This window comes from Ranitomeya imitator, chromosome 10, assembly GCF_032444005.1.
Source record: "Ranitomeya imitator isolate aRanImi1 chromosome 10, aRanImi1.pri, whole genome shotgun sequence".
NCBI lineage: Eukaryota > Metazoa > Chordata > Amphibia > Anura > Dendrobatidae > Ranitomeya > Ranitomeya imitator.
In genome coordinates, this window is record NC_091291.1 from 101,564,619 (window position 1) to 101,588,112 (window position 23,494).

Here is a 23,494-nt window from a genome sequence, read left to right on the forward strand (position 1 = left end):
ACAGAGCGAGGGTCTTCAGGTGGATTAAGAGTCTAATAAAATGTTACAACAACCTGTGTCTTTATTTCATTAAAAGACTTTGTAATAATGTGTGTGTGTTTTTTAACCATTTCATACAATTGGATTAATAATGGATAGGTGTCATAATTGACGCCTCTCCATTATTAATCTGGCTTAATGTCACCTTACAATAGCAAGGTGACATTAACCCTTCATTACCCCATATCCCACCACTACATGGGAGTGGGAAGAGAGTGGCCAAGTGCCAGAATAGGCGCATCTTCCAGATGTACCTTTTCTGGGGTGGCTGGGGGCAGATGTTTTTAGCCAGGGAGGGCCAATAACCATGGACCCTCTCCAGGCTATTAATATCTGCCCTCAGTCACTGGCTTTACCATTCTGGTGGAGAAAATTGCGCGGGAGCCCACACCAATTTTTTCTGCGATTTAACCCTTAAATATAATAGCTAGAGCACCCAAATTTTAGTAGTGTGGAATATGCAAAAAAAAAAGGGATATGATATGGTTTACTGTATGTAAACCATGTCTTATATCATGTCGGGTTTGTGAAGGAGATAACAAAAGTCGGCAATTGAATTACCGGCTTTTAAGCTATCTAGCGCTGCATTAAATATAAATATATATATATATAGGTGTCTACCTGACATATATATATATATATACCTATTCTATGTGTATATATCTACTCTAATCTAACCTGTCATTGTGATTTTACTGTACACTGCGCTGAATTACCGGCTTTTCAAAGGACAGCGGTGCGTTAAAATCGGACAGCAATACGGATGTCATATGGATGTTGCGATAAAAAAAATCGCATGACACTCGCATGACAATCGCATACGTTGCATCTGTTTTTTCGGTCCGTAAATTGGACCGTTTTTTTTCTCACAAGTGGAAAAGAGGCCTAAAAAGGAGTTATTCAGGATTTTAGCATTGATTGCTTATGATACTTCACCAGTGTTTGATTTTTGAGGGTCTGACCTCCGCACCCCTGCCTATTAGCACAATGATGAAGGGGCCTTTGTGCTTTTGGTGATCGCCACATCCCCTTCACTTTATAGATTCTCAGTCCATTCACTTTTTGGATACCATGCCTACATTGGAATCATTCAGAGATGTTAAAAAAACACACGTGAATGTAGTAGAATACTGTAAAAAAAAAGTTTTTAAAGTTTTTAAAAAGTTTGAAAATTTTGTAAAAAGTTTGAAAAGTTTTATACTATTTCTTGGGACAACGTGAATCACTAAAATACAACACTTATCCCTTATTTCCAACCCACGGTTCCCACACTGTTAAATAACTACAACTCTCAGCATGCCCTGATAGCCGTATGCAGGGAGTCACTGGCTGTTATATTATTCCACCCTGATATGTCACGCTGTTTCATGATTGTAGACTTAGTTGTAGTAACAGGTATATATAGGATTATTACATTTTTCTCCTATTTTTAGAGGATTGGTTCCACTTTAGGACTGGTGTGTAGTAAATTATGCATTGTAATCGCTGCACGTTCCCAATTTGCCTCTCATTGTATAAATATTAGAAGTGTGGTTCTGTGTGTCCCTGCTTGTTTCTGGGTGTGCTTTGTTTGCCTGCAGGGTTTAGGAGGGACTCGGGGCTTGGAGCAGAACTATCCAGTAATTAGTCGCTCGCAGGCAGCTGTTTGTACAGCACCGCGCAGTGCCAGGTGTCAAGGTGGTAAGGAATGAGGGGAGCGGGCAGAACAGAGGGAATCTAGCTGCACCTTTGTGCCACGCAGATACTCCAAGTCCCCTTTGTTGTACTGTGCCCCAATATTTGCATCCTAAAAGGACATCGAAAATAATGCTGCCATAATATTACCCATATAATATTGATATACAGCACCTAAACAAGACCACCATACAGTGCACATGTAGTATTGCCATGCAGTGCCAACATAATAATAGCATATACTGCCCAAATGATGCCATAACTTCACAGTCAGCAAAATAATAGTTAAAGAGCAACTGGTCTATAAACATGGCCACAGTTTCTCCAATCCGTGACAATCAGCGGATGTCGCGGAGGAGCTCTGCGCAGCCCCTGCAGGGCAAATGTAGTATTACAAGGTGCTCTGTTTTAGGTGCGCAGAGGGGGGGTTCCGTGGATGAGACCCTTTTCTTTTATAATGTTTTGATTTCCTAATATATAGGACAACCGATAGTTCTCAGCTCTGGAGGTTTGGGAGGTACAGTAGTGATCATGGGGGATGAAATATTTTTATAGACATCCTGAAAAATATCATCAACCTCTCCCCAATCTGATACCAGGAGGCAATAAATTGATTTTAAACTTCATAGTAAATAGAGACAAGATAGAGTATAACCTAAATCCCCATACTTTGGAGCCGGGACACGTGATCGGGATATTTTGTGATATTAATCTCACCAGTTCTAAATTTCCTGTAAGTCCTGTATGATTTTCCTGCCAAAGTATTGGAGCTTACATTCATGGAAACATTAGTTTGGCAACTTGACAAGCAAAATCCTTTACACTTTGCGGGCAAAGTCGTGAGATTTCCTTGGACAATATTCAAGGGTATTTCAAAATCCAAGCCTGCGCTGGAAATTAAAGTCAAGATTTAATATGTTTATTGTCCTTTCCCGTCCAGACGTTCTGTGAGCGCGGTGTAGCTCTAATTTTAGAGTCATCTGGGGAGTCAACTTTGTACGGTTTGAATAATAATCGCACTCTTGACCTTTTTATGCCGAATCGCATTTTCCTGCTGCTGCGGAGTCTGAAAAAGCTTAGGTATCCATTCTTGATATTTTCTGATTAGATTGGTTGCGTTTGGTTGGTATTATGCTTCATCGTGTTTAACCATGTGGAGATTGCAAAGGAAAATATATAAAAATATTAATTCCGTGTATGTGTATATAGACTTATATAGATTTTTGACTGTTATTATAGGGGGTGTAGAATTCGGATTTTGCAATGGACAGATAGATGGATAATAGATAGATAGATAGATAGATAGATAATAGATAGATAGATACAGTATAAAAAGAGGGAACAGCACAACACTTTACTTATCTCCGGGTGCAAGGTAATCCGTCCAATGATTACACCAATTCACAAGTATTCAAAAAAGAGGCAGCCCTCCATTCCTTCAGTGAAAGCCTGGACGATTTAATCAACCCACATGTCTTCGGCTCCATATGAGTCTTTCTCAAGGCTTGAGAAAGGCTCATACGGAGCCGAAACGTTGCCCAGACATGTGGGTTGATTAAATCGTCCAGGCTTTCACTGAAGGAATGGAGGGCTGCCTCTTTTTTTGAATACTGATAGATAGATAATAGATAGATAGAAAATGCATAGATACGGTACATAGATAGATAATAGATAGATAGATAGATAGATAGATAATAGATAGATATAATACATAGATAATAGATAGATGATAAATAATAGATAGATAGATACATAGATGATAGATAATAGATAGATGAATTATAGATAATAGATATATAGATAGATGGTAGATAAATAATAGATAGATAGATAATAGATAGTTTAATGCTAGATAATAGATAGATAGATAGATAGATAATAGATTCAAGATTCAAGATTCAAAGAAGCTTTATTGGCAGGACCAAATACACATCAGTTTTGCCAAAGCAAGTGTATAATAGATAGATGATAAATAAAGGTACCTTCACACATAACGATATCGTTAACGATATCGTTGCTTTTTGTGACGTAGCAACGATATCGTTAAGGAAATCGTTATGTGTGACAGCGACCAACGATCAGGCCCCTGCTGGGAGATCGTTGTTCGCTGAGGAAAGTCCAGAACTTTATTTCGTCGCTGGATCTCCCGTGGACATCGCTGGATCGGCGTGTGTGACACCGATCCAGCGATGTCTTCACTGGTAACCAGGGTAAACATCGGGTAACTAAGCGCAGGGCCGCGCTTAGTAACCCAATGTTTACCCTGGTTACCAGCGTAAAAGTAAAAAAAAAAAAACACTACATACTTACCTACCGCTGTCTGTCCCCGGCGCTCTGCTTCTCTGCACTCCTCCTGCACTGGCTGTGAGCGTCGGTCAGCCGGAAAGCAGAGCGGTGACGTCACCGCTCTGCTTTCCGGCCGCTGTGCTCACAGCCAGTGCAGGAGGAGTGCAGAGAAGCAGAGCGCCGGGGACAGACAGCGGTAGGTAAGTATGTAGTGTTTTTTTTTTTTTACTTTTACGCTGGTAACCAGGGTAAACATCGGGTTACTAAGCGCGGCCCTGCGCTTAGTTACCCGATGTTTACCCTGGTTACCCGGGGACTTCGGGATCGTTGGTCGCTGGAGAGCGGTCTGTGTGACAGCTCTCCAGCGACCAAACAGCGACGCTGCAGCGATCCGGATCGTTGTCGGTATCGCTGCAGCGTCGCTTAATGTGAAGGGGCCTTTATAGATAGATAGATAATAGATAGATAGATAGATGATAGATAGATAGATAGATAATAGATAGATAATAGAATAGATAGATAGATAGATAATAGATAGATAATAGATAGATGATAGATAAATGATAGATAGATACATAGATAGATAAATAATAGATAGATAGATAATAGATAGTTTAATGATAGATAATAGATAGATAGATAATGGATAGATTGTGATAGATAATAGATAGATAATAGATAGATGAATGATAGATAATAGATATATAGAAAGGTGATAGATGATAGATAGATAGATAGATAGATAGATAGATAGATAGATGCTATTAGGGTATGTGCACAAGCAATTTTTTTGAGGTGGTAAAAAATGGCGAGCATTCTAGTGTAAATTACTTGAGAAAATGCTCGTTCTTGGGAAGCTTTTGGAGGAGTTCTTCTACTTGAAGCATTTCCTGAAGTCGTTTTCACTAGAAAACTCTTAATTTTTGACCACCTTAAAGAAAAGGTTCTGTGACCTCTTACGCTTAGGCTATGTGCACACTTTAAGGAGTTTTTGGAGCAGAAACTGAACGGAAACTCTCCTAATTCCCCTTCAAAACTCAAACAATTTGGAGTTTCTGCTAAGTTTCTGTTTCAAAAACTGTTCAAAAAGCCTTTTTGTGCACATAGCTTAAGATAGATAGATTCAGACTCTCAGAAAAAGGGGAATCCTCCCAATCTCTGAGGCGTTAGTAGATATATTGGGCGCCACAGATGCCTCCTGACAAGTAGGGCACACTGCTTGTTTCCTGTGTGTGGCTCTGGGCTCCCGAGACATCAGAAGTTTGGTGGGTCATTCAAGTGATGGTTATCGTGTCAAGAAACAAAGACGGGTGAGGGCTTAGCAAAACCATGGATGAAAGTAGTAGTTAGTTAGTAGTAGTGTATAATAGATAGATGATAAATAAAGGTACCTTCACACATAACGATATCGTTAACGATATCGTTGCTTTTTGTGACGTAGCAACGATATCGTTAAGGAAATCGTTATGTGTGACAGCGACCAACGATCAGGCCCCTGCTGGGAGATCGTTGTTCGCTGAGGAAAGTCCAGAACTTTATTTCGTCGCTGGATCTCCCGTGGACATCGCTGGATCGGCGTGTGTGACACCGATCCAGCGATGTCTTCACTGGTAACCAGGGTAAACATCGGGTAACTAAGCGCAGGGCCGCGCTTAGTAACCCGATGTTTACCCTGGTTACCAGCGTAAAAGTTAAAAAAAAAAAACACTACATACTTACCTACCGCTGTCTGTCCCCGGCGCTCTGCTTCTCTGCACTCCTCCTGCACTGGCTGTGAGCGTCGGTCAGCCGGAAAGCAGAGCGGTGACGTCACCGCTCTGCTTTCCGGCCGCTATGCTCACAGCCAGTGCAGGAGGAGTGCAGAGAAGCAGAGCGCCGGGGACAGACAGCGGTAGGTAAGTATGTAGTGTTTTTTTTTTTTTACTTTTACGCTGGTAACCAGGGTAAACATCGGGTTACTAAGCGCGGCCCTGCGCTTAGTTACCCGATGTTTACCCTGGTTACCCGGGGACTTCGGGATCGTTGGTCGCTGGAGAGCGGTCTGTGTGACAGCTCTCCAGCGACCAAACAGCGACGCTGCAGCGATCCGGATCGTTGTCGGTATCGCTGCAGCGTCGCTTAATGTGAAGGGGCCTTTATAGATAGATAGATAATAGATAGATAGATAGATGATAGATAGATAGATAGATAATAGATAGATAATAGAATAGATAGATAGATAGATAGATAGATAATAGATAGATAATAGATAGATGATAGATAAATGATAGATAGATACATAGATAGATAAATAATAGATAGATAGATAATAGATAGTTTAATGATAGATAATAGATAGATAGATAATGGATAGATTGTGATAGATAATAGATAGATAATAGATAGATGAATGATAGATAATAGATATATAGAAAGGTGATAGATGATAGATAGATAGATAGATAGATAGATAGATAGATAGATAGATAGATAGATAGATAGATGCTATTAGGGTATGTGCACAAGCAATTTTTTTGAGGTGGTAAAAAATGGCGAGCATTCTAGTGTAAATTACTTGAGAAAATGCTCGTTCTTGGGAAGCTTTTGGAGGAGTTCTTCTACTTGAAGCATTTCCTGAAGTCGTTTTCACTAGAAAACTCTTAATTTTTGACCACCTTAAAGAAAAGGTTCTGTGACCTCTTACGCTTAGGCTATGTGCACACTTTAAGGAGTTTTTGGAGCAGAAACTGAACGGAAACTCTCCTAATTCCCCTTCAAAACTCAAACAATTTGGAGTTTCTGCTAAGTTTCTGTTTCAAAAACTGTTCAAAAAGCCTTTTTGTGCACATAGCTTAAGATAGATAGATTCAGACTCTCAGAAAAAGGGGAATCCTCCCAATCTCTGAGGCGTTAGTAGATATATTGGGCGCCACAGATGCCTCCTGACAAGTAGGGCACACTGCTTGTTTCCTGTGTGTGGCTCTGGTCTCCCGAGACATCAGAAGTTTGGTGGGTCATTCAAGTGATGGTTATCGTGTCAAGAAACAAAGACGGGTGAGGGCTTAGCAAAACCATGGATGAAAGTAGTAGTTTTGATGCGAGAGATTCCTACTTGCTTTGGAGGCATTCCCAAAGGTGGAACTAAAATATCCCGAATTTTTAATTCTAAATGTTGACAAATCTGCAGTTTCTGGATGAGTATAAATAAAGGTTACATTCCCCTTCCACTTGATCAATGCGGTGTATAGCGGTGTTATGTTTTGTACAGTGTTGCTTTGTGTATTTACTTTGCATTTTAATTCAATCTCTCAGGATCCATCTTGGCCCGTAATGTTTCCACTCGGTCATGTCCTCCCCGTACCAGCCCTGCGTCGGATGTCGAAGAAGATGAAGAAGAATTAATGGATGGCAAAGGGTAGGTCCTAAATAAATGGTTGATCTGCTTTATATGTAGGTTTCTCCATTCACAGGAATAGAGTCTGTCAAAATTCTACTGGTTGCCCCCGGTAACAGACAGCAGTTGATTTTCATGTTGTCAGACATGTGACATAATAGCTGAGTCTGTATCTGTTACCTGTGCTCCCACTAGAGCTGTAATTACTCTGTCTACCCGTTTAATTACCCCTGCGGCTCCCATCAATTCCTTTCTTCATAATGAGAAATTAAACCACAATAATTCCCTGCCAAGGTTTAAGCTTTCATTCATCCCCTTAATGTACCAACATTATAAAGTATAGCAGTCAGGGTGCTCTGCAGTAAGTTAGGACACCCCCCTTACAAAGTGATAAAAAAAAACAGCAATAGAAACTAAAAAAAAAAATTGAAGGGTCCCCCGAAAATAATTTACCACTGCTGCAGTGCCTCCACAGGAGAAATGAAGCATTACATACGGCCTCGAAATAAACTGGGCTAGGTCCTCCAAAGATAGAGATGTTCTTTGCAACCACTAATGACGCAACTGTATCTGTATCAAACTCTATCTAAGAACTGTTCACAATTGCTACCGAAGCATCCAACGATCAGCTGTTATTTGTAGGGAAAAACTACCGTACTCATTTCTCCTGCAGTGGCCACTACTGGTGAAATACAGTATTACATGTCACACATTCAAATGAATGGGTCATCCTGGAATACATGGCTACGCGGACACTACCAGAGGAGAAGCTGCTCTTTTTTACTCATAGAGAGGGTCCTGAGCCCAAATGATATCCATATACCGTAATATGTCTTGTGTATAGAGGTTGTGCACTCTTTAGACGATCCATTCTACTCATCTATAAACCATTGCCGCCATTATTTTGAAATCTCGCTTGGTCTTTTGTCTCCTCCATAATGAATGACTTTTTACAAGTCGGAATTCTTCATGAAAAACAAGTGAGACTGTGGCGACCTTGTCCAGCTGGCACTTGTAATGTTTCTCCGGAGACTGATGCAGACAGTCTGCTGATCTGCTGTGTTTTCCCTGATATTTAAACCGCCTGCCGCCAATTCTGCAGATATTGTGCTGCAATTCACTGCATTGAAAGCTGTGGTTTTGCTTCCTGCACAGTGTTCCCTTCCACGTTTAATGGCGACCCTATAAAACACAAATCTTGGCACTTCTGAATAGAAAGCTTTCACTATTGGGAAGCATATCCCTTACACTGGCTTCACTTTACAAGGATTGCTCATGATAGAGTGCAAGGACAAAAGGAGAGATAGCATTCAGCATCGGTCACTTACGCCCTGCGTCAGAGATGCCGCTCTGTCGGGTCGTCAGTCTTTCTTCTCTTCGACAGACTCCTACTATTGTAGTACTGAGTACGCGACTTTTATATTTACTCATATGTACCGAAGTCTCAAACATTCTGGTCTTTACTTTTACGCCTTTACACGCTCACACGTTATGTCATGCAGAAAGACATTACACCACACAGATTCCTTCTAAAAAATACTGGGGCGCACATGTTTACCATCTTGTGCGAGGTTTGGCAATTTTCTTTTCAGCCCCTTATCCCTATCTAAGGGGCTTATTATTTCATAGTGCATGCACGATCCCTGTATAGCACCACGCGGAGTCCTTATTATCAACCTATAGGCACTCCTTGTGTCACCATATGCTGCCTCTGTGAGGCACCATATTGTCTCCTAGAAGAGAGTCAACACGATCCTTCATCCCCCAAATTGTTTATATGGTCATGATGCTCGGTGAAAAATAATGTCATCCATACCATTATTTATGCAACATGTTGCTCCCTGATTAAACAAAAATTGCAGTTTTAATTCATATGCAAATTAGGTTTAAGTGCTTTGGGTGTAATCAGAGCACTTCCCAGGCCTCTGCCTTCTTGAATCCATTCTCTGCCAAACTACACCTTCTTCTGCTTGACTGACTGAATAAAGCAGCTTGAGGCAAGGAATAGAACCAGGGAGACAGAGGCTTGTAAATTTCTACAATCAGAACCAGAGCACTTAAGGTTAATTTACATATTAATTAAAACAGATATTTAAATACAATATCTGTAAAAGGAGCCATCCTTACTATGTGACATTTAAAATGCTGCTGTTTTTTATGAGGCATAGGGATCATGGGCCCAAATAGATTTCCAAACTGACAAGCATTAATAGGCGCCATTACCGTGCCCATGGCTGTACCTTTCCAACTTTCGCACAATGGACTGTATAGGACATCTTTTCTTCAGCCCACTTTTCCTTCCCATCACTCCAAATTCTATAGTCTCCCCATATGAACTTTTGGCTTTTGTACCGGCAAGAAGAAACAGATGGCATCCCATCCTCATAAAATGCGCCATTAATGCATGTGTTCTCTATAAAGCCATCTTTAAAGGAGGTGATGACCCAGCTCTGCTTGACAACAAGTGGACTTTAGCTTATAAACCTGATCAAGCGTGTAGGACGCTGCGGATGTTTTCACATCATTAATTTCATAATCATAAATCAGGTTTTTATACAGTATATTGTCATTTAATGGCAAGATTATTTAAAATGATCAATTTGCTTCATTGCTGACCCTTTCTGCGCTGAAACAGTTCCTTGCTGCACATCTCCCAATTTATCATTTTCGTTTGGATGTGATTATCTTCAGTTATACCTTTTTAGTGGGAAGTTGTGACACTTTATCACAATGAGGATGGTAATATGAAAACATTATTTTTGCACACGAGTAGTATGAGTTTCCTATCTGTATCTGGATTAACAATATTTGTATTTCTCCAAAATTAAGCTTTACCTGATGTGGGGAAAAGGCTGTCATGCTACATTCAGCTCACATACAGAAAAAAATGTCAGGCCCTCGCGGGTTAAAAAGGGCTCTACAAATATTACTGGACACTACAGCTTGTCAGTATTTTAGTTAAAGAGCGGTATGAGGTCTGACAACTTTGTTCCCACGCTCTTGTCACAGTCAAAGCTCGAACATTCAAAGACTACAAGCAATTAATGTTACAAAGGGCACAGCTAAAGCTTAAGAGATGGATGCTAATTCAGTGATTCATTACCAGAAATAAACCTATAGACCTGACGTACATTACAGACAATCATTTGTTACATTCCTATATTTCCAGGTCGCCTTCTATAAAATGATAACACTACCAACATCAGATGTCCAACCTCTACTAGATATATTGTCTGGTTTAGAAAACTCATATCTCTTAATAGGGATTTATGAGTTAATGAGGACCCTCATCTGTTTGTTAGAGTGGTAATTTCAAGGGCCCTGTTCATTTATGTTAGGCTCACCTGGTAAGGTGGATACTCAAAACCCAAGGTCGGGATGGGCACATGGGCCACGGACGTTGGTGCAGCAGGCGGGTGAGGTATATGGAAAACAGGTAATGGAAGTAATGGAGACCCTACGCAGATAAGAGACCTGGAAGCAGGTAGCAGAGGTCCTCAAGACCGCAGGCAGACAGGAGAGCAGGAGCAGTTAGCAGAGGTCCTCAAGAACGCAGGCGGACAGAAGATTGGGAACAGATAACAGAGGTCCTCTAGACCGTAGGCGAACAGGAGATCAGGAGCAAGTAGCAGAGATCCTCGAGACCGCAAGAGGAAAGGAGATTGGGAGCAGGTAGCAGAGGTCCTCAAGATCGTAGGTGGATAGAAGATTGGGAGTAGGTAGCAGAGGTCCTCAAGACCGCAGGCGAACAGGTGAGCAGGAGCAGGTAGCAAAGGTCCTCAAGAAGACCACAGGCGGACAGATCAGGAGCAGGTAGCAGAAGTCCTCAAGACCGTAGGTGGACAGGAGATCGGGAGCAGGTAGCAGAGGTCCTGGAGAGAGACTATAGACAGGTAGAAGATGTCCTGCAGACTGCAGGTGGACAGGAGATCGGGAACAAGTAGCAGAGGTCCTGGAAACCTAAGGCAAGTAGTAGAGCTCCTGGAGACCATAGGCAGACAGGTGACCATGAACAGGTCTCTGGGGTACTTAGACGTCTAAATACCAAGTCACAGGTGTGCATCTTGGTAGGTTTTATATAGGTCCAGATGTTCACTTGGGATCATGCCGGGCCATCTGCAAAGCCTGACGTGGAACACAATGGTGTTCAGCAGACCGGGGAGAGGAAACCAAAGTCTTTATCTGTGACAAGTGTGTAAAACGTTTCAACGTTACAGACATGATGCAATTCTTAAAGGGGTTGTCCATGATTTATATACTTGTGACCTATTCTTAAGATTTCTCATCCCTATGATATCGGTGGAGATCTGCTTAGTGCACTGTGCACTCCTTGCCTGCCGTGAGAATGGCAGCTCATTGTTAGGGGTGCAGGGTGTCAATCCCCTACCAATCTGATAACTGTTCCTAAGGAGGTGTAAGTCCTAGACAACCCCTTTAATCTCCCCTGTGGTTGTATTGCTGAGTGATTTCCCTGTAAGGGTTGCCGTTCGGTTCCCCTAATGATTCCTAGGGGCTGCAGCAGAAAGACACTCTCCGGTAGAGAATCTGACAAAAAGGGATTGTCCAAAGTAGACATCCCCCTTAGGCTACGTTCACACTAGCGTTGTGCGCCGCTGCGTCGGCGACGCGACGCACAACGCACCGAAAAACGCGTGCAAACGCACGCAAAAACGCTGCGTTTTTCGACGCGTGCGTCGTTTTTTGACGAAAATCGGACGCAAGAAAAATGCAACTTGTTGCGTTTTCTTGGTCCGACGCTAGCGTCAAAAAAGACGCACGTGTCGGAAAACGCAACAAGCAAAAACGCATGCGTCCCCCATGTTAAACATAGGGGCGCATGACGCGTGCGTCGCCGCTGCGTCGCCCGACGCTAGCGCGACACACACTAGCCGAACGCTAGTGTGAACGTAGCCTTAGTGCTGTGCTAACCAGGAGATAAGGCCGATGGGGGATCAGTGCTGTGTTTTCCCTGAGGGGCTCTTTCCCCAGTGAAATGACTCTTACCACGGGTGTGTTTTCTGTAATGTATTGTTTTTGGAAGCCTGGAATTATTTTGATTTCCTTGCCCAGTTCAGCATCATATGATTGTGTTCTGACACATCCATTCTCCTCTCCCACTTCCTGCTCATACTGATGCATAGGGTGTGTATAGATCCTGACCACAAGCAAATTCCCTGGTACGCCCAGCAGCTGAAGAAAGTGCACTGGCAGTGCAAATCATCCTGACCATCCGCTGCAAGTGATGCCTGCCACCTAGGACGTGGTGCTCGCAGGCAGGCAACCTCCCATGGTCACCATCCATATGAATAAGTGATAACTATAAGGCATACTGCTTCCTTTCACAGTGTAATAGCGCCACCTGGTGGCCAGATTATCATGGAAACCGGTGTGAGTTTTTCAGGTTACAAAACTGGATAAGGCTACGTTCACATTTGCGGTGCGTCGGGCGCAACCGCGGCGACGCATGCGCCATGCGCCCCTATATTTAACATGGGGGCGCATGGACATGCGTTTTGTTGCATTTTGTGATGCATGCGTTTTTTGGGCACAAGCGTCAGGGCGCAGAGGACGCTGCTTGTTGCCTTTTTTTTTGCGCTATAAAAATGAACGCATGCGTCACAAAACGCAGCGTTTTGCTGCGTTTTGCATGCGTTTTTGCGTTCGTTGTGCGTTGCGTCGTCGACGCACCACACAACAACGCAAATATGAACGTAGCCTGAGGGGTGAGAGGACTGAACCATGTTCTGAATCGGGAGCGCACTGCTCCCCCTGCCTCCTGGCTTCCTGCCTGCCGGGGGCGGCGAGCTCCTGAAGATCGGCTTCAGAGAAGTTCTTCCATGCTCTATATCAAAGAGCTTTTTCATTAGGAAGCTGTGATGGACTGCAGCAGTGGTCAGTAACCTAGGCGACGAGCAGTAAACAATACCATCAAATATCCCTCTGTTTTTGAGAACGAAGAGGATTTTTAAAATGTAAATTGCAAAACTGGTCGCTTTTAGAACCACTTTGCAGTTCTAACCATTCAGAATAAGATTAGCCCTTTAAATTAGTAAACAAAAGATCGCATTTAATAAACATTTTATTGGATTTGCATATAAAGAAAGGATTCTTGCTCTGAACAGCACTGCATATCTCTAGTTGTTGATGGTATGTTGGTTCTGTGTGTTGCTTCTTTTTCAGGGAAGACTTTTATTTTTATTTTTTTTTTTTGGGGGGGATAAAATAGTTATAGTAGGTCTAATGTCTGCTGGAGACATGGGAATTACACTACATGTAGTTCTAAAACTGTCCTCTAGGGGGCCTCATAAGACTTTCTTTAAAAATACATTTACAGAGACTGTTATAAGGAAGTCGCATGGATTTTCAAATATACACAGTCCATAGGAAATGTGGGAGCAAAATAATAGCCAAGTGCTGCACAGGCTGCGGATTTCATACATTTTTATCTTTTCTATACATCCAGTCATTTGGAAGCAAAATAGCGCTTGTCATCATTTTCCCCAGTCCTTCTCCAAAGAAATGGCATAAGGGATTGGGTGAAGAGTCACAGCTGTAAAAGGAGTTTTTTGTTTCAGAAAACCCCTGTCCCCGACTGCAGTGTGTTTGAAAACAAAACAAAAATTTTGCCTTTCTCACTCTCCCTGGGTCCAACGCTGATTTTCCACCACTGCTCCAGGTGTCTATTATTGTCTGCAGCGCGGACGGCACGTCGACAGCACTGCAGCCTGTAAGTGAGCGCGGCGGCAACTTAGGCAACGCCGATGAGATCAGTTATTCCCGTCAGCGCTGCAGACAATAACAGACTCAGAGAGCTGCAGCGGAGACTCAGCGCTGGACCTGGGGAGGTTGAGAAAAGCATGGGTTTTTTTTTCAAACAAACTGCATCCAGGGGTCATGGGTTTTTCAATACCGGCAAACCCCTTTAAGTCTGTCTGTTCCCCATTTATGAGGTTGCAAAAGGTGAAATTGCCACTAGGGCTCTCTCCATACATGATTTCTGTGGAAGGAAGTTGCGGATACACACGGTAAGGGTGACTAGGCACATCTGCCGTTCAAGAATCTGGGAAAGCTGGATGACAACCCATTAGGAGATCCAGTGGTTGGTGCTAACCTAGCTTTCCCAAAAAGAATTAGTCGTGTGGACGACTCAAAGTTGTTTTCAGAAGCTGTCTGTATCCTGTATTCAGGGAATGGTGGGACGTGGAAAATAGGGAAACGACTGTCTACAAATCGAAGGATATATTGTGCAGTATTCTGCTGTCAAGTGTGCAGCTCCCAGGTGGTCTGCAGCCTGTACAAGACCCCATACAAAGATAATAATCTGCACCTTACCTTATGGCAATCTATGTTCTCCAGAAATGAATCATTCATCTTATTATGTATTTTACTTTCTGCAGAGAGAAGAAAAATGCAGGGTTGAAAATAACGAAGAAGAAGACTAGGAGACGGCACACCGATGTAAGGATATACTATATATGTGTGTGTGTGTTTAAAGAGGTCTTACCGCAACTTTAAATCTAGAATATACATCTAGAAATATATATATATATATATATATATATATATATATATATATATATACAGTATATATACACACACAACGGGTGATATAAGTATTAAACATGTAAATATATTTTTAAAGGTGCTATTGACATGAAATTCTCACCAGATTTCGGTAACAGCCTATCCACACAGGCTAGAAGATCAAACTATAGATGTCCATAAATTAAAGTATGTGTAATAATGAGAAATAACAGAGGGAAAAAGTACTGAACACATGAAAAAAGAGATGCAAAAAGCCGTGGAAAAAGTCATGACACCAGCTGAAATCTTTTTAGTAATTAGAAAGTAATCCTGCCACTTTGTGAAAAATAGTATCAGCTGGTTCAACTGATGGCTTATGAAAAGTTGACTCATTACCGAGGTGCCACACAAGGAACACCTCATGACGGGGAAAACCAGTGAGCTGTCTCAAGACCTTTGCAACCTTATTGTTGAGAAAAATACTAATAGCATTGATTACACAAGAATTTCTAAACTACTGATGGTTCCAGTGAGTACTGTTGGGGTAATAATCCAGAACTGGAAAGATCATAATCTCAGCATATACCAGCCATGACCAGATGCTCCTTGAAAGATTTCAGACAGAAGAGAATTATCAGAAGAGTTATCCAAGAGCCAATAACCACCTGTTGAGAGCTACACAAACACATGGAATCAGCAGGTACAATTGTTAAAAAGAAGACAAGAAGTAGTGCACTCAACCTCCACGTCCTGTATGCACACTCACCACGCAAGCCTCCATTGCTGAACAAAAAACATGTTCAATCGCATTTACAGTTTGCTCAGCAACATTTAGACAAGCCTGTGACATACTGGGAGAATATAGTTTGGTCAGATGAAGCCAAAATTTAAGTCTCTATATGCCATAATACCCGTTAGGAGGCCAAAAGGAACTGCATATCACCCCAAAAATACCATACCATCAGTCAAGTTTGGAGGTGGGAACTGTGGGGCTGTTTTTCAGCATACGGCACTGGCAAACTTCATGTAATTGGAGGATGAATGGACAAATGTACTGGGACATTCTTGATAACAATCTGCTGCCATCTATCAGGATGATGAAGATAAACGAAGGTAGACATTTCAGCAAGACAATGATCCCAAACACACAGCCAAGGAAGCTGTCAATTGGTTTCTTAAAAAGAAAATAAAGCTGCTATAATGGCCCAGCTAATCAACGGACCTGAATCCAATAGAAAATTTATAGAAGGTACTAAAGCTCAGAGATCATTGAAGGAGAACACAGAAGCTTCTGGGTATGAAGACTATTTTTGTAGAAGAATGGGCCAAAATCAAACCTGAGCAATGCCTGCGACTAGTTTCTCCATACAGGAGGTGTCTTGAATCTGTCAGCACCAATAAAGGTTTTTGTGCAAATAATTAATTACATTTTAGTAAGCGTGTTCAATACTTTTTCCGTGCGTCATTTCCCATTATTGCACATCATTTATGGACATCTATAGTTCGATTTCTTTGCCTGTGTGGATTGGATGGCTTGTTACAGACATCTGGTGAGAATTTCGAGTCAATAGCACCTTTTGGAATATATTTACTTAAAAAATTAATGACGTGTTCAATACTATTTTCACCTGCTGTATATGTGATCTGTGTGGATCCATCTGCCAGGATTCCTTCCGATCACTAAAATGAAGAAGAAATGCTGCTAGGTAAAGCACAGTGGCTAGTTCCAATTTTTTTTCATATTTTTTTCTGTGTTTCAGTTCCTCCATATTTCCTTGAAGGAAATTTCAAAGAATACTTTAATGATCTATGGGGTCTCAGCTTTTGGGCTGCCATCATACAATAAACTATGGCATATCCAGGGACTTTCCCCTGATTAATGTATTCCGTGAGCAGCATCAGATAAAGAATATTTCACAAGTATTTTCCGCACCCACGTCCGCTCCTGACCATACCTGCACCTACATGTAGCCCCGAGCAAATGACACCAGTCATGTGCAGGTTTCCACTAAGCTTCATACAAAAATCATTCTGCCAATATATTATTGCTTTTTTGTAGAATTTGTGTTCTCCTTATCATTAGAAGGTATTTTTTTTTTTGCCCTATAGGGCTGGGATCATCCTGGACTTCATAAGAATACATATTACCTAAACTGATACATTGTACCAAACTATCAGGAGAGATTTGCATTTCTGATGTCTCGTCCTTCGCTCAAAGAGGATAGCCTACACTAACATACTGCATCTTTGGCAAACCCTCAAAGACGAGAAGTGTTGGGTTTGTAGATATTACTGTCCTCTTATTAATGACAAGTGCAGATTTTGAAAGAATTGACACAATACAATGGTGATAGACCTTTTCGATTTGGATTTCAGTATCATGTGATACCATTTTGCACAAACAAAATTAATTTTTGTTAAAGTTAGTAGGGATAGCCGAACTCGAACAGTAAAGTTCCGAGTCCATACCGAAAACGTAGTGTAATTTCTAGAACAGGCAATTTTTAATTCTTTTTTTATATAGAAAAAGTCCATTGACGGTCAAATTAATTTCTTTATTCATGAAAACAGTCATCGATACGAATTGAAAAAAAAAAACTTGGGCGCCAGTGGCTAAAGTATAGGTATCTACTTGGACTAGGAGTCAATATTTCACACTTTACTAAGCTTCGGTTGAAGGGTGGCTGAAGCAGAGGTGATCCGTCTCTGCCCCATGGGTGCGGTAGTAAAACGTGGCATTACGACATCACCCTATGAGTTCACAGTTGCTCACCCTTTATCTCAAGGTGTGATTTCTTCTGTGCACCTAGAGTAGTCGGCCACCTGCTAGGTTATAAATACCTATTGCTGCTATAGGACGACCAAATATTACCTACAAAAAGAGAATGTCACAGTGCAACAAGGGAATCCAGCTTCTGGGGTCATTGACCGCTCCTGCCAGAGATTCAGCTGCTCCCTGTCACCAGAGCAGCAGTTTATCTTCCTGTTGATAGGGAGGAACAAGAGGTGTCATGCTGATTGATAGCCAGCTTCACTTAATTAGGCAGCAGGAGTCGGCTGTCAATCAGCATGGCCCCAGAAGTCCCGCTCAGTCAATAGGAAAGAAACGGCCACTCTGATGACAGGGAGCAGCTGAATCTCTGGCAGGAGTGGTCTGTGACCGGGTACAACAGGCAAATAGTTGCCTCTGTTAGCAACTACATGCCTTTTTTTAAGTCCCAGATATCCCCTATAATCATTACCTATATTCTGTTTTTAACACACCACACCACACAAAGACATTTGGTTGCCAATAATAACACTATACACCTATATATATACAACATAACACAACAAATTGCCGGTTCTTTGGCGCTTATGACGCCACTACTAGACAATTTACCATAATTCATCCCCTAAAAACGCCCATCTATGTTAAATTTTCATTTTCTTTGTTCTTAAAGTACTGATCGCCCCCCAAACCCTGTGTCCATAGGTGGTGTCTGTTATTGCATCTCTCTTACATTCAAGTGAATGGGGCCGAGTTGTAATACCGATACAATGTTACATAAGAGCAATCCGCTTGCACAAAGGAATTATCGACGCTGATACTTTGTAGCTGATCTTCCAGCTACCTGAGGAGCATTAGGCCAGGAAGGGTTTTACATTTGGCCTCAAGGTGTAGTGCGGGAACGCTTCCATTCTCTGACAGTAAACAGAGATCTCTAAAATTGGCAAAGCATGTTAGAAAATTGCACAATTTTTAATTAGGCGATGACTATGTTTCATTTACGTGAAACTGGAAACCCCCTTTAATTTGCATAAGGAGACTTGTAGCGAAACAGCGAGCAGTCACGGGTTACGGGAGTCCAATCTTTCTTCCCGTAATTTGCCACCATCTGCAATGTATCCTCATGATATAGCATAAGTGCACTTCTTATGGCCGTAGTGGCCAATCTATGTCTTACGTCATTATTTCGGAAGGATCACTACTGCTCCGGTAATAAAGACCACATTAGAAATGTTGAAATCTTGAAGACCCTCTTTAAGGATGGCTTCTTCTACCAGAAAGCTCTACCTCTCCGTATTACTTCCTTATGTAGACGGTGATTGATTTGTGATTATTTGCCTATCCAGGATACAATGTAACACTATAAAAACAGCCTCTATCCTCTCCGCTTAACACCATCCCCCTCCGTGTGCCCAGGCAGGCATAACATAAAGGGAACCTGTGAGAAAGTTCTCCGCCCCCGAAACCATTCATATGACTATGTACCCTTTAAAATTTAAGCACATTTATAACCCCAAAATGACGCTCCAGAAGGGAGAGATTGCATTTTGTAGTTCTGTATATATGTAAGTGCATTGGGGCGTGACGGTGCACTTCCACAGCCTCACCCTGTATTCCCTGCCTAGTGCCACCCTCCTCCGGTTGATTGACAGGTCGTTGGCTGGAATATACAGCAGGGAATACACCTCCCTTCTCGAGCATTGTTTTGGGGTCACAGACAGCGGCACGTGACAGGTTTATTACAGCCATCATCGGCAGGCAAAGGGGCAGGTTCGGCTTATAATGTACATGCACAGTGAAGGAAATAAGTATTTGGTCCCTTGCTGATTTTGTAAGTTTGCCTACTGACAAAGGCATGAACAGTCTATAATTTTAAGGGTAGGTTAATTTTACCATTCAGAGATAGAATATCAAAAATAAAATCCAGGAAATCATATTGTATAAATTATATAAACCTATGCGCATTTTGCAGTGAGAAATAAGTATTTGATCCCCTACCAACCATTAAGAGTTGTGGCTCCTACAGACCAGTTCGATGCTCCCAATCAACTGGTTACCTGCATTAAAGACAGCTGTTTTACATAGTCACCTTTATAAAAGACTGCTGTCCACAGACTCAGTCAGTCAGACTCTAACCTCTACAACATGGGCAAGACCAAAGAGTTTTATAAGGATGTCAGGAACAAGATCATAGACCTGCACAAAACTGGTGGTCCCAGCTGCCTTCACTGTACGTCGTTGTTGTTAAATGGTTAAATGAACCCCAAACAAACAAATGTTTTTACACGTACATACACCCCAATACACCATTACATACAACTCCAGACCCCCAGACTTGTGCATATGCACAATTCCACATATGTGCATATTATCCACACATACTGTATTCTCACACTTACAAACATACATTTACAGATAATAAAATCCAGGTACGTATCAGTACATTGTGGACCCTTTTATATCCCTTGATTGAAGCAGCCAGCCACACAGCGCTCCCCTTCTATGCGGATTGTCTGCGGTGCGGCCCACACACCTGCTCTGAGACCTTCTAGAAGCCTCCTGCGCTGAGTGATATCAGTCTGGCAGACGTGGCCATGTACTGGGTAGTATGTACGTCTGCTGTACTGTGACACACTTTTAGATGTCCGGCTGTGCCCGACCGACAGCGTTGTAGTTGCTAAAACAATAGTCCCTCAACACCGGATGGGAACATGTGCCCCTCTAGCTCCCGACCCTGACCGTCCATGCCTCTCACAAACCACCGTACGTGTATGGCACAATAATAGCGCTGGCTCACAAGCAGAGCTGGCATCATCGTCATTGGCCATGATCGGCATTGGCACTGATCGCCACAGTTTTAGTGCCTTTGATATTGCTGTCAATTGTGACAATGTTTTCTAGATGGTTAGAAAAAAAATGGTACCACTGAAAATATGTGGCCCATCAACTTCAATTTTTTTCTTTGTGCGGTCCATTTACCTGGCTGAGATTGAGACCCCTACTCTAGGCAATGTTTTGTTGGAATCCATGAGGATGTTGCTTCGAAATGTGCCAGCTACCTAAACATTGTGCACACCAAGTAGCCCGTTTCATGACAATGGTAGAGGTGGATTAATGCAACATTGCAAGAATTGAGTTCAGGGTGTTGACCCCAGATCTCTGGGAGACATGCTGGAAAATTCCTATTCATAGTGATTCCACTTTGCACCTTACTCTTCTACTTCTGTCTCGGTGTTTGATGCTGCAGAACACTTGCAGAAGTCTTGTAAAACCCATGCATAACATTAGGTAAGGTGTTTTTAACGTTACCCTACACATGGCACTAATTTACTTGTGTATTATCTATGTGGTCGGGTCAGTTCGGATTGTTGGAGTTGGGTAGATAAGGTGGTGTGGTCAAGATGGTGTCTTAATTGCAAGCCCGATGAATGTGGGTATTTTGCCGGATTGTCATACCGCTATACACATGAGCAGTCTTATCAAAGTAATGAGCACAAAGGAAAACCTTTGGGAGAACTCGGCCATAATGACGGGCCCGATGCCAAGTTCAAATTGAAAGAGCCAGGACTAAAGAAGAGAAGGAAAGGAAGCTGGACCGGAAATACTGATCCTGGTTGCCATGGCTTGCAAGTCACTAAATATCAACAAGGAAAGGGCACAAAACCTGGCAACTGAATTTTAGACACTTTTATGTCTTGTGACATTTTCCACTCTACCCCATCCATTTCTTAAAGGTCCGGCCTTTTTTTTACGAAAGTGCAGCATGATAAATTAGACTGGTAATATTAATCACACCAACTACTTGAATCGGCACGGACTGTGGTACCAGGCACAACGCAGTGATGTGAGGCTTGCTATATCAGTGCCAATCACATTGATAGGCTAGCCTAAGGCCAGCAGTGCAAAATCTTAGAAAAGCTTCCAAATACAAAATGTGTAGGGCTCCCCAACTATTATCTACCATTATGGGAACCAAGTGGGCGCTTATGGGACTTCAAGCTCTACCACCTCTATAATTACACCCCTGGAAATGAGATATTTGGATTTAGTTGACCTCATAGACTGTAGTTGATCTCAGTTTTCCACCATGATGTATAGCTGGAGTATACAGAGGGAAGAAGAACACACTTTTGACTTATGGCAATGTCAAGGTATCCTTCTGGAAACAGCTCCTGACACTTGCTTTCAGCTAAGTGCACAAACACACTATGCAGATAGCCTTAGTTACTTTTTTTAAACTTTCCCTCAACAGCACAAGTCACATTATGTCTGACGACTGTCCAGCCTTCCCCTCCCCTCCATGTGTCCATTCATCAGCCACCATTGGGAGGTGGTGCTGAAGTCAGTCCAGATATGGAAATACGCAGCGGAAAAAGAGGGCTGAATGGTCACTATGTAACCCGTATCTGATGCCCTGAGCGGACCCCGCAGCCTACTAATAAGATAGATGTGATATGATACATGGAGCCGAATTCTCTGGATTCTGCATAAACTGGTCATTTATGAGTCCAGATGACAACGCTAAAAAGATTTGCATGCATTTCTTGGAAAAACCGCATACATTGTACTTTTTGAACCCGTGACTAGATATGAGCAAATAAAACTTTGCCAAGTTTGGACCTGCTGAGCTTTCTCTGCATTTGTCCGATGTCACGCTCCTCTCTGTCAGGCACGGGCACGACGGTAGAAATAACACCATGTAATGCATGTATTTCCAACTACTCACTATCCCAATGAATGAAGGGTCCTATATACCCTTCTATTAAATAATATAACTTGGAATTTGTGGACCCGTCCCCATTGAATTCTGCACCAGAGCCCTCCACCTTCCACGTGTCATTTATTTTACTAGTGTCTTCTTATTTGGGAGGGGGATATTTTCTCCTGTCTCGTCCGGCAATGCATTGTTCAAACACAGGACTCGTTCGCTTTCTTTTTTAGGTTTGATATTTTAAAGTTTTCACTACAGAGTCACAAAAATAGCTGCAATTCTTAAAAGGGTTATGGGAACACAATGGGCACCGCTGACCTGTGACACCATCTCTTATTTCTAAAGTTACTTTACTGTTTGCCTCTTCCTTCTTGCCTGTTCCCATTTATAGATTGCCCTCTACCAAGGGGAAGAGACTTGACATGGCAGCCCATTGTTTAGTCTATTCCTGCTCTTTTATGAGACAATGTGACATTCAGCAGAAGCATCACTGGCAATATCTGTCCCAGAGACCCTCATACTCCACTCTGTACAGTATGTCGCTGGTATATAAGCTGTGTATGGTGCTGTTATATGTTCTATGTACAGTATGTCGCTGGTATATAAGCTGTGTATGGTGCTGTTATATGTTCTCTGTACTGTATGTCGCTGGTATATGAGCTGTGTATAGTGCTGTTTTATGTTCTCTGTACAGTATGTCGCTGGTATATGAGCTGCGTATGGTGCTGTTTTATGTTCTCTGTACAGTATGTCGCTGGTATATGAGCTGTGTATGGTGCTGTTATATGTTCTCTGTACAGTATGTCACTGGTATATAAGCTGTGTATGGTGCTGTTATATGTTCTCTGTACAGTATGTCGCTGGTATATAAGCTGTGTATGGTGCTGTTATATGTTCTATGTACAGTATGTCGCTGGTATATAAGCTGTGTATGGTGCTGTTATATGTTCTCTGTACTGTATGTCGCTGGTATATGAGCTGTGTATAGTGCTGTTTTATGTTCTCTGTACAGTGTGTCACTGGTATATAAGCTGTGTATGGTGCTGTTTTATGTTCTCTGTACAGTATGTCGCTGGTATATGAGCTGTGTATGGTGCTGTTATATGTTCTCTGTACA

At 42.1% G+C, this 23,494-nt stretch overlaps 1 protein-coding gene across 4 annotated transcripts in view; it reads left to right on the forward strand.

Moving 5' to 3' along the window:
- PLEKHG5 (pleckstrin homology and RhoGEF domain containing G5) overlaps positions 1-23,494 on the forward strand; it is a 321,116-nt gene that overhangs the window by 201,784 nt on the left and 95,838 nt on the right. For all 4 annotated transcript variants that reach the window (XR_011315486.1, XR_011315487.1, XM_069741635.1 and 1 more), the window contains 2 exons: positions 7,291-7,393; positions 14,770-14,830. Coding sequence is in view for 2 of the 4 variants with exons in the window: in XM_069741635.1 (XP_069597736.1) it covers positions 7,291-7,393; positions 14,770-14,830 (164 nt within the window). In the remaining 2 variants the exon portion in view is untranslated. The remainder of the gene's footprint in view (positions 1-7,290; positions 7,394-14,769; positions 14,831-23,494) is intronic.